The 12,175-nt window shown below is 47.1% G+C and overlaps 1 protein-coding gene across 1 annotated transcript in view; it reads left to right on the top strand.

The window, feature by feature from the left end:
• PTGR1 (prostaglandin reductase 1) overlaps positions 1-8,901 on the top strand; it is an 11,400-nt gene extending 2,499 nt beyond the window's left edge. Inside the window, exons 3-9 of the mRNA XM_010150321.1 lie at positions 726-785; positions 2,197-2,364; positions 3,738-3,855; positions 4,135-4,290; positions 5,688-5,793; positions 6,793-6,911; positions 8,572-8,901. Of these exons, the coding sequence (XP_010148623.1) occupies positions 726-785; positions 2,197-2,364; positions 3,738-3,855; positions 4,135-4,290; positions 5,688-5,793; positions 6,793-6,911; positions 8,572-8,682 (838 nt within the window). The 3' untranslated portion in view covers positions 8,683-8,901. The remainder of the gene's footprint in view (positions 1-725; positions 786-2,196; positions 2,365-3,737; positions 3,856-4,134; positions 4,291-5,687; positions 5,794-6,792; positions 6,912-8,571) is intronic.
• Positions 8,902-12,175: the final 3,274 nt, after the last annotated feature.

Here is a 12,175-nt window from a genome sequence, read left to right as displayed (position 1 = left end):
GGGGGGGGGTCAGTCAGTCTGAATTCAATTGAGTCAGTGGTTGTGATCTGGTCGGACAGTTTTACCTGTAGCCTAGTTGGCCGTGGATTCTGCTGACTTCCCCACCTGTAGCATAATTTTTATCTTGTAACATTTGTTGTGGCCAAATTGTTCCTTTATCACATCCTGAAGTCCCTGATTCTTACAGTGTTCTTCGGGGCTTAGCAAAGGGTAGCTTGTAACTCAGCCAGGCTTGCACAATATTATCCTTGGAGGATTTCCTAGTGCATGTTAACTCTTCAGTTACCAGTGTCTCTTCCACTGGAATGCAACGTGTTCAAATGAGACCGCGGCCCTGTTTCAGTAGCTGCCTCGCTTAGAATACATAGAGTTGCTGATATGCCCATGTTGGTAGCACTGGGAGACTGAGTGATTTAAAGAAGGCCAGGTGGACCTTAGTGTCAGAGAGAGATCTTTGGGGTCTCAGCTGCCTTGAAGTAGTGGCCATGCTGGGAAGGTGAATGCTACTCTGTCCCCAGAACTCTAGCCCAGTATTTGCTCCGGATGGGGTGCTCAGGTAACTGGAAAACATCCAGTTATGTCACTACAGTGAGGAGCTCTGTGTGATCTGTTCAGCATCGCTGCTTTTGCTGTCTCTCTGGGTCAGGCAGTAGCTGCTACTTCATGGTGTATCTGGGACATTGTCGAAGTTGCTGGCAGTAAGCCATCTCTGCCTTGTGTTACAGACCTTACAGTCGAAGGGACATGAAGGAAGGGGACATAATGATAGGCACGCAGGTTGCCAGGTAAGATCTTCAGCTCTTGTTATCCATACACATACCAGATCTCGAAGGAATGTACTGACATTTGAGACATCTGCAGCCTGCATTACCTATTTTTGACTTGAGTCTACACACTTCTGCAACTATATGCTTATCTGTAATGGGTGGAATGTGTTTTTCCTCTAAGAACCTCTTCTGCCTTCTTGGAGAGCATGTAGGCCTCTGACACAATCTGCGTGTTATTTCTGGTGATAGTGTTTCCAAAGGGAATTTTTACAAGCAGAGGTATGAAAGACAGATCATTGTACTTGCCATTGTTAACTTTACATTTCAAAAGTCTGATGTGCTAGTAATTGCACGCCCGAAACCACGCATGCTGTCTGCGCTGGCTGAGAGTACCTCAGTGTCACCTAAGCTACAGCTCTAGCCAAAGGGTTATCTAACCATAAATCCACCCTTTCCCAAGCTTGTGGTAATTTAGCCACACAGATGTTTCCCTTTGTCAGCTTGTTCCTGCTGTGCTGCCTCTAAGTTGCTGCCCAGGAACATCTGTGCCCTTTGACTTGTTTCTCTGCAGGAACACTGGTGGCTGGGATAAATTAACCACCAAGTCTGCTGAACAGAAGGCTAACTGTTTCCAGTATTTCAGAGCTGCTTTCCTACCCTTTCCCAATGTAGTTTTCCCACTGGGCTGAGAATGTTGAATTTTCATTTGGCATATAGACACCGCAAATAGTGAATTTATCCCTGTTATTATATACTGCTTTCCGCCTGGTTTTGTTACCCCAACAAGTTAATCTTCAGGATCTTCAACCTTTAAATGAGGTGCAGGTTGTCTGAGAAGGGAACTGCTTGTTACAGCCTATCTGTGACTTCTTGCTTTTCCACCCTTTAATCCCAGCATCCTCTTTCCTGCCTTCTAACTCACAGAAGCCTAGTCTGAATTCATATCAGACTGGTGCTAGTCAAAATAAAGTCAGCATCCATGTGGGAACATCGGATTTGTTGTGGGCAGGGCTGAGTCTCTAGAATCATCTTGCCCAGTGTCCCCCTGGTGATGAGAGATTGTAGACGTAGTAGGAAAGACATCAGAAGCCTATAGCCTCAGCAGGTATGGGCTAAATGTCCTGACATGAAATATTTCTTCATATCAGACTGGTGCTAGTCAAAATAAAGTCAGCATCCATGTGGGAACATCGGATTTGTTGTGGGCAGGGCTGAGTCTCTAGAATCATCTTGCCCAGTGTCCCCCTGGTGATGAGAGATTGTAGACGTAGTAGGAAAGACATCAGAAGCCTATAGCCTCAGCAGGTATGGGCTAAATGTCCTGACATGAAATATTTCTTCTCTCCTGCATCACAGGGCAGTAGGAATGATTTGTCTCTTGTCTCTGACAGGGTATTCTTTTTCTGTTTCTTCTTCTTCTTTTAAACAGGATTATAGAAAGCAAGAATTCTGCTTTCACAGTGGGGGCCTTTGTTGTGGCTAGAGGTGGCTGGAGAGCTCACTTCATCTCTGATGGGAAAGACCTACAACTCCTTCCTTCCAGTTGGCCGGAATCACTCCCCAAATCTCTGGCTCTTGGGACGGTTGGCATGCCAGGGTAAGTTTTAAAGTGCAAAGGCAACTGTCCCCTGGAATTCGGTCTGCAGGATGCTTCTGCCTATGTGTGTGACTTTTTTCACTTGTCTTGTTCCACCAGTATGTTGTCCAATCACTCTGGTAAAAAAATGTGTGTTTCCATATGCCCTTAGGCTATAGAGGGCCTAAGTTTGCCCATCCTCTAGATAAGAGGAGATTTGCCTTGGAGATTATGGTGCCCCTCCTCGAGGCGTTGTAATAAGGTAGGAAGAAGAACCAGGATGTGCAGAAAGAATCCAGTTCAATCTGAATTAACCTCAGTGGAAAGACTCAAAACTTCACTGTCATCTAGACTCGTCTGCTTTTGCTGATTTGGCTCTCCTAATATCACCATATTTCCAGAATTTCCCCCAAAATGGCAAAAGACAGCTGTCATCATTGCAGCAAAATACAGGTCCTTGAAATTGCACTGCAGCAGGTAGTGTTGATGTGCTTTGGAATCTGCGTTCTCTACTGCTGTCTTTCGGTCATCTTTTCACATCTTTTCTCTCTGCAGTTTGTATGGGAGCTCAGGACTTGGTCAGTCCTGTTGACACGGAAAGCTTTCAAAAAATGATTGTAACACGGGGTGTGATGTAGAACTTCCAGTTTGGCATCAGGCAAGATGCATGTTTTTCCAGACAGCTGCTAGATGGATTCAGTTCATTATGTCTGTTTGGACCGAGGGAGAACCTCTAAGCTTGAGTTTAGAAGTTAGAAGGAAAGTTTGTTGGGATTCTGGGTCAGTGGGTCATGTTGCTTCAGGAAGCTTGCAGAGCCTGATGTCATTCAGTATTTATAGGATCAGTGGAACATCAGCTTGCGCTAAACTTTAGTGGTTCCTACAGATTACTGTTCACTGAGTAGCCATAGCTGTGTGCAGTACCCCTTAGGACCAGCGTGCCCATCCATTCAGCAAGGTATTGCCACCATTTTTAATTTTTCTGCCAGCTTTGATTTGTGATGAGTACTGTTTAATCTTTGTCTCAGTCTGGTAGATACCAGCTGGCTACTGACCTCTGTCTAGCTTGGATATAGTCTCTCTTCTAGCATGTAACTCAGTTGTCACCTTAGAGTTATCTCTGTGTTTGTCCTTAAGGCTGGTGAGCACAAGGAAAGGTGTCTTTACCTAAGGTGGGCTTCTGCCACAGCATCCTGTTTCCCAGTAGTCTATCTGGGTTTTTTTCTGCGATGGCTGTAAAAAGAAGTTTGGGGTAATTTTTGTATTTCATAAAGAATGAGGAAAACTGGATCTTGTTCTGGTTGTGTGGATATTTTGGTTCAATGTGGCCAAGTCACATCTCTGCATCTGGTGTCTTTTCTTCCTCACTGAGCATCCCTTCTTTTTCTTCACAGCCTCACTGCGTATTTTGGTCTGCTGGAGGTCTGCAGGATGAAGCCAGGAGAGACGGTGCTGGTTAATGCTGCAGCTGGTGCTGTGGGCTCTGTGGTGGGGCAGCTTGCTAAAATTGGGGTGAGTGGCTTGAACTGCTCATACTTGCTCCTCAGAAGGCTCACCTGCGAGTCAGGGGAACCTGGCCACGAATGGTCAGGAAGGCAGGCGTGCCTGCAGGAGGTCGTGAGATGGGACAAGCTCCCGAAGATGTAGCAAAGCTAGCTGAATGTTTCCTAGGGATCAGGAACTCGTATGGTGATGGCACCGGGCTGTAAGGGAGAGCCCTCCACCCAGCACCCTGTGTGTCAGCCTGTGTTGTGAGGGGTGTTTAGAAACGTTTTTCTCCTTCCCTTTCAGGGTTGCAAAGTGGTTGGCTGTGCTGGCTCGGATGAAAAGGTTGCCTATCTGAAAAAAATAGGCTTTGATGAAGCCTTTAATTACAAGACTGTTACGTCTCTGGATGAAGCACTGCGTAAAGCCTCTCCTGATGGCTACGACTGTTTCTTTGACAATGTGAGTTTAGAGAGAGGGCCTTGCCCTGAACAGACTGACATTTTCCTTAAACTATAGCAGGAATTCAGTGTTGTATACATTTAATGGGAGACTTCACCAGGAACTTGATATTCAGTTCCATTGAATTGAGAAATAGTCCCTCTAAGAGCTTACTGCTTTCCTCTTCCCTGCCCACGCTTAGTTCTGCAGCTGACGTGGGCAGTAACAGAAAGAACAAGGACCGAAAGGCAAAGCTGGATTGTTGATGGTGTTTGTGAACGGGGAGAGAGAAGCTTACCTTCACTCTCTGGAAAGTATGGCACTTTTTGGGGAGGTGAGGGTCACAGAGAACGTTTAACTGGTGCTGAACACAGAGAGTTCCAGTCCGTTCATGGCCCCACTTGGACCACAGTCCAGCTGTTGCTGGAAGGGGTGCAAGCATGGGTGGCCCCACGTTACATGGTCCGGGTGGCCACACTGCTGCTTGTAAACAAAACAGTTGGAAGGAGATTGCTGGAGTGACCCATAGAGGGTTCCTGACCTCTCCCAAGTACGGGCAGAGTTAGTGGGGGCTGTGGACTAATACCCCTGTGGACACAGGGGTATTAGCTGAGCTACTGGTCTAAAACTCCCTGTCTAGCTACCTGGCTTACAAGGTAGCCATCATCACCCCTTTAGCATGTCTTTCTCTCAGCAGTGTGTCCGCTGACCCAGGGATGATGGTGCTGTCGTTCTGCCTGGGTTGCAGCGCACCTTGCCCTGGCAATTGGTGTGATTGCATGGTGCCAGGACAGAGTGCTTGCCCCTGTGGGAAGAGCTCCAGGTTGCTTTGCCTCACCCTTCCACATTTCACAGCCTGTGCTGCTAAGGTCTGAAGTAGGTTTTACAGCCACATCCGTTGCCCTCCCTCTCACTTCCAACTTCTGTGCAGAGCTCTCCCCAGCAGTAAATTTTCTCACAGCTTTTCTCTCTTAAAAGCTTCTGAGCACAGCACATCCCTATCTGGGAGAAGAGAATCATTAAGTAAAAACTTGACACCACCATGATGTGGAGAGTTAAAAGTGCAGATTGGTATGGGGGGGAAAAGCAGAGGTGGTGCTTTTTAGTGTCCCTAGACAGGCCCCTTAGGAGGAGGGATCTAAGGGCAAGTCCTGCTCAGTGCTTCCAAACTGAGCTTTGTGAAGCAGATTCAAAACTAAAACCAATTCCTGGTGTTCTTGACTACTTTTCAGAAGAGTGACAGAGTCCTTGTAGGTGTTGCCTAAGTGTAAGGGTTTCTGCAGCCACTGAGTCTTGGAACTCGCCTTTCCACCCCCTGATGGAACCTGTTGGTGCAACAGCGGGAGTTTGGCAGGTTTTGGCAGTCAGTGCCAAACGCTGGACTGTCTCTAACGCTGCACATGCTCTGGTTCTTGTAGGTGGGTGGAGAATTTGCCAGTATTGCTGTCAACCAGATGAAGAAGTACGGAAGGATTGCAGTCTGCGGGGCCATCTCTCAGTACAACGACTCCGTGCCTCAGAAAGGTGTGGGCCCACTTTCCTGTGACTACGTTTACGTCCTGTTTGGTGGTGGCAGAGGGAAAGACCTCGTGGGGAGTTTCTCCATGTTGATGGTTGTTTCTGCATTGGTGCGTGTACGTTTGGGTAACCGCACACTGTGTGTGCGTACATGCACTCTTCCCCCTTGTGCACACTCGTATCGCACAGGGAACATCAGCTGGTGAGAAATGGGCTGCTTAAAGCAGGATTCCCCCGGGCTCTAAGCAGACACAGATCAGCAGTAGGCAGGTGTCGTGGCAGGGTGCCATTCACACAGTACATACCTGTAGAGTGGGAATGGGTTTCCTTCCGGTTTTCAGATGAGACAGCTTAGGTTGTTTCATGTTTGGGGTTGTTTTTTCCTCCCTGTAAGATTTCGGCTATGGGTGAAATTGCTGGGAAATGTGACTGAGATGAACATTCACTTTCAGTAGCATTAAGTTTTCCAAATTTGCCTTCTAGAAGAAATGGGAAGTCTGAATTCTCTTTGACAGCTGACTTTGGACTCCCACTTCACTGTAAAAACGGGACAGACTTGTGAGGGTGGGGAGACTATCACACATATTTATGATTGAGGGAACTGTTTTTTAATGTATATGACTTCTTTAAGATTTAGGAAGAGTGTGAGAGCTTGGCAGGCTATCAAACAAGCTGTCAAATCAGTATTTCTGGGATTCATCTGAAACCCCTCAGCTGCAGCTGTGGCCACTTTACCTCTGGCTGAAACTGTTTTCTGAAGTGTTGGGCGTTTAGCCCCCCAGCTTTACGGATAATAGCACCCCCAGCTTTATGGATAAGGCCTTTGTTTCCCTGTGTGGGTGGCTGTCCATTAATCCTGGAAATTCTGTTTGGAACAAAGAGTTGTTTCTGGCCAAAGAAAAGTGATTCAGTGGTCTTTACTGGCTAAAACCTCCCTTTATGTATGGGGCCTTATTTTAAATGGAGCGATAGCGCAGGTGGTTTGCTGGTTCTTTCCTCTTGCAGGGTCTTACGTTCAGGTTCCAATGATCTTCAAAGAGCTCCGAATGGAGGGGTTTATTGTGACCCGCTGGAATAACCGCCGGGAGGAAGGTCTGAAGGCCCTGCTGAAATGGGTCATGGAGGTAAGGAAGGAAGGGGTAGTTCTCTGTAAGGTGTACTCACACCATAGCTTCCTTATTTCCAAGGGGTCTCTTGTCGTAACTGTTGGGTGATGTCCCAGCGTGATACTTTTCTTCCGCCTGACTTGATCTTTGAGCCCTTTGGGGATGCTCAGACCGTAGTGAACCATGCCTGATCCTGGGATATTAGCCTGTGGACTTTTGTATTCTGGATATATTCCAGAATGCATGTAGCCTTTGAAAAAGGAAGCTTCCAGAGGAATCTAAAACACTTCTCTGGCAATGAAGAGTTTCATATTTACAGTGATACCCATTTCTGATTCAGAAGTCTCATTTGTAGTATAAGCAAGGATTTCCATTTGAGTATTTTGGTGAAATTACAGGCATGAGTGGGTGTTTTTTGGGGGAGCTGAGCTTTAAAGGGACTTAATGGGGAGTTTCTTAAATTTATTTTTTTCTAAATGAAGGCTGGGTTTAACACTTGGTTCATGGCTGTGAAAAGCTTGTGAGTGTAAACACTAAAGTGTAAGTGGCTCTAGCTTTTACAGACACAAGGATTTGTGATGTCTCAGCTTTTGATCACTTGGATTTGCAGTTTCATACTTCCTTATGCTTAGAGACAGACCTGGCTTTGGGAAAGTAGTCCCCTGCGAGTCCATTGTTTGGGGACCAAGTACACTAGATCTGTTGTGGTGTGTTTTTATAGCAGTGACTTTTGCTCCCTGTTATGACACCAAGTAGACGGGCTGGCAACAAAAGCAGATCCTCACAACAGCCTACCGAGTTTTGCCAAGTTACCCCGGTGCGTGCCACCTTGCGTGTTTCAGATGAAACACAGAAGCTGGAGAATACTGGGTCATGAATTAGTCTCCGAAGACCATAGAATCATTTAGGTTGGAAAGACTTTCAAGATCATTGAGTACAGTTATGACACCAAGTAGACGGGCTGGCAACAAAAGCAGATCCTCACAACAGCCTACCGAGTTTTGCCAAGTTACCCCGGTGCGTGCCACCTTGCGTGTTTCAGATGAAACACAGAAGCTGGAGAATACTGGGTCATGAATTAGTCTCCGAAGACCATAGAATCATTTAGGTTGGAAAGACTTTCAAGATCATTGAGTACAGCCATTAACTTAGCACTGCCAAGTCCACCACTAAACCACATCCCTGAGCACCACATCTACACATCTTTTAAATCCCTCCAGGGGTGGTGACTCAAACACTTCCCTGGGCAGCCTATTCTAGTGCCTGACAACTCTTTTCAACAAAGGAATTTTCCTTAGTATCCAACCTAAACCTCCCCTGGTGCAGCTTGAGGCCATTCCCTCTTGTCCTATCACTTGTAAAATTTAGGAGCAGAGACCAACCCCCACCCCTCTCTCCAACCTCATTGCAGGTAGCTGTAGACAGCGATAAGGTCTCCCCTGAGCCTCCTCCAGGCTGAACACCCCCACCTGCTCCTCACAGGACTTGTGCTCCAGACCCTTCACCAGCTCCGTTGCCCTTCCCTGGACACGCTCCAGCCCCTCAGTATCAGTGTCTGTCTTGTAGTGAGGGGCCCAGAACCGAACCCAGGATTCGAGGTGCACCAGTGCCAAGTACAGGTGAAAACTAGCCAGCTAGTGAATGAAAACTCAGCAATTTCCTTTCTTCCTTTTGACAGGGAAAAGTGAAGTATCATGAACATGTCACTGAAGGATTTGAGAACATGCCAGCAGCTTTCATTGGAATGTTGAAGGGAGAGAATCTTGGAAAAGCCATTGTAAAAGTCTGAAGGTCACTTCTTCTTGGGAGACCGGCGTAGGAGAATCGTGATTGTTAAGTGTTTTTAACTCGCTGATCGAGAGCCGTGTTTCAGTCTTTTTACTGGACATTTGGGGGTAGCTTCTGTTGATGACTGGGCTGGCAAGTGTAAACATATGCCAGTGGCTTTTCTCTTGAAGAACTTGAGAGTTGCTTCCCAAAGCTACACAAAAAGAAAAGCCTTAAAACTGCTAAACCTCATCAGAACTAACAGATGTAATAGTAGCTTGAACCCTTCTACGAGTTGGCTTGTAGAAAGAAAAAGTAATTCCAAAAGCTTTGCCAGCTGCTGGCACATCTGATGACTACCTATTGATTTGGCCCAGAACTTGGCAAAAGGGATTTTTTTAACCAATATCAAGGAGCAAAGAAGATGTTAACAACACCTGGGGGTTCCCAGCTCCCTCACATGACCTTTGTTTTTAATCAGGAAATGTAGATATCTCAGTTATTCTGAGATTTTGGATATAAAAAATAATTAAATCTGTTAGTGGATACTAAGGAGCAAAGCTAGTTCAGTCTGTGGAATGCCCTCTTTTTCACTTCCTTGTGGTTAACGTGGAGTGGCTGAACTATGGCAAGCACACACTTACCCCTGCAGATCTCACAGTATGGTTGGCCTGGGCACGTCACCTATTTCCTTGAGTAATCTGGCAGTTGGTGTCCAAGCTTAGAGTTGGCCTTGCCATGGTGTTCACCCTGGCTCTCCTGGAAGAGGAGGTCAATATTCTGACCGTAGCTGTGTTAAATTGGTGTCCAGGACCCACATGCTGATGAGCAAAGGAGAGATACAGACTAACAACAATAAATGTCTTGGATGTATCGAAAAAAGCCGGAACACGAAGCTGTTCCTCACTACAGGACACAGAGAGGTCTTGAAGGTGATGGTGATCCATCTTCAGCCACTATGGAGGACTTCTGGGTTAATTTTTAGGTCTCGTTATTGATCTGTGAAAAGGGCTCCTAAGTGCCCTTCACGTTGTTGCAGTGCCAGGATTAGATGCTCTGTCAATCAGAAGTCACTTACTTAAGGTGTAAATCAGACACTTGCTGAGGGAACAAAACACATGTCCTGAAATGCAGGTTGACTGGCCCCTGGGGAAATAATGCATCTTGGCACAAGTGGGGAGAGGTTCTGGTTGCTTTACGGGGTTTTCTGAGGAGAAGGAATTGCCAGTTTGGGTTACTCCATGCCGTGGTATTCAGCTGGCCTCTGAGAAAAATCTGTGGGTTAATACCCCTGTGCAGCGTTGAAAACAGTAAACCAGGGAAGCGAGTTTGTTGTCAGGAGGATTCAGATCTGCGGTGCAGAGGTCTGCTGCTGTTCGGCTTTTTTTACTGAGAAATTTTCAGAGGGCTTGCAAGTCCCAAAACACTGAATTGTTTTAAGTCCAGTCTCTGGTTTCACAAGAAGTTGTGATTTGGAAGTGGACTGAACACAGTCATGTGGAGCTCCTGTCCCTTGGTCCAAGTTACAGAAGGATTTGTCTGTCATCTCACAGGTTACTGACCTGTACATTCCCCTCTGTCTCTGTGTAGATTTTGTATATAGCCTACAAGGAAGCTGGGGGGGACTTTTTACAAGGGCCTCTAGTGACAGGACAAGGGGTAATGGGTACAAATTGAAAACAGGGAGGTTTAGATTAGATATCAGGAAGAAGTTCTTCCCGGAGAGGGTGGTGAGGCACTGGAACAGGTTGCCCAGAGAAGCTGTGGATGCCCCATCCCTGGAAGTGTTCAAGGCCAGGCTGGATGAGGCTTTGAGCAACCTGGTCTAGTGGAAGGTGTCCCTGCCCATGGCAGGGGGGTTGGAACTAGTTGGTCTTTAAGGCCCCTTCCAACCCAAACATGATTCTATGATTCATGCTTCATGAGTCACAGCCAATTTTGCAAGGCTCTTTTGCTCCCAGAACATTTATAATTTCTTGTAAAAGCAAAACCCACGCTGCGCCTACCTCACCTCTGAACTTCACTGGGGAACACAGCTATTTCCTCCTGAAAATCCCAAGTTTTCTGTTACAGAACCAGGAACACTGCCAGCATGGGACTAGTGACAACAGCGCCCCGCATTGTCTAACACTTCAGTCTTCTTGTTGTTTCTGACTGCGAGCTTGGTCGTCCTTGAAATGCTAAAGCTTAAGGAGAGATACTCAATTTTTCCACATAGTGTTGATGAAAACAGGGCACATTAAAAACACAAGTGGGTGTTTTTTTTTAACTGGACAGTCATGGAGTGAGTGTCAGTGGCACAGGATAAGCTGAAGGTCACAAAAACTCTATTTCTCCCCTCTAGTGAAGCAAACTCACCCTGTGGAGCACGATCAGTGTAATGAAGTCGGACAAGGTGCCCATGCCTGGCAGGAAAGCAAAGCTGCAGCCATGTGTTGCTGGCATAGGCACCTCCTGCCGATACACGACGACGTGTGCTTTAGGCAGAACATCGCTAAGTGCTGTGCTGCGGTACTGCCCTCCGGCCAGCAGCACAAGGCCTGCGAGTGGCAGGCGCTGACTGCCATCACCCTTCCCCAAACTTCACCACTCAGCAGCCGAGCTTAAAGGCTTTCTGGGAAAGGGCGAGTTCAGGTGTGCAAGGGGTTGCCTGGGGATAGGTCCTCCTTCACACTGCAGCAGCAGTCCTCCAGCAAACGTGAGGAGACTGTCAGCTCTGCCCAGGGCTCAGTGAACGGCCCTGCGTCTGAGCTCCGGTGATGGTCACCTCTGGTTTTTGTGCTGCTCTTTTCCAGTCCACATCCGTGGCACAGAGTTAGCTAGGAGGCTTGACAGTGGGATTTCTGAGGCTGTTAAGGACTCCAGTTCATTGAGGAAATAATACACGAGAGCAAGAGTTTATTTAATAACCTTAAATGTAAACAGCTGCAGGCTTCATTATCTGTTGGCTAAACAGCTACTTGTGTATACACACCGTAATTTTGGGAGTAGTGGTTTAACTGCTTAATGCCTTGTGCTTGCCTGTGCAAAATGAAAGTGTCTCTATATTAGACTGGCACACCTCTAAACAGAACCGCAGAATGGTTTGGGATGGAAGGGACCTTAAAGACCATCTAGTTCCAACCCCCTTGTCAGTACAGTGCTTCTCCTCAGGGCTCCACCGAGCCTGTCCTTGTGCTTGGGATTGCCCCGACCCAGGTGCAGGACCTTGCACTTGGCCTTGTTGAACTCCATGAGGTTGGCAGTGGCCCACCTCTCCAGCCTGTCCAGGTCCCTCTGGATGGCATCCCTTCCCTCCAGCGTGTCGACTGCACCACAGCTTGGTGTCATACTATAGTTTGTGCCCTGTTCCTGAGCAAATTCAAGCTGGGGCTGGTGGCACTAACCTGCCAGACAGCAGGGATGAGCCTGCTCCTCTTTCAGGAACTAGAAACAGATGCAGGGTGAAAAAGCAGACTTGATTGCCTCCCTGAGGAAAGTCATGAACTGAATCAAGCCAAAGAGAGGTGACCTGA

The sequence above is a fragment of the Eurypyga helias genome, unplaced genomic scaffold, assembly GCF_000690775.1.
Source record: "Eurypyga helias isolate BGI_N326 unplaced genomic scaffold, ASM69077v1 scaffold33914, whole genome shotgun sequence".
Taxonomy (NCBI): domain Eukaryota; kingdom Metazoa; phylum Chordata; class Aves; order Eurypygiformes; family Eurypygidae; genus Eurypyga; species Eurypyga helias.
This window is presented reverse-complemented; position numbering and strand designations above follow the sequence as displayed.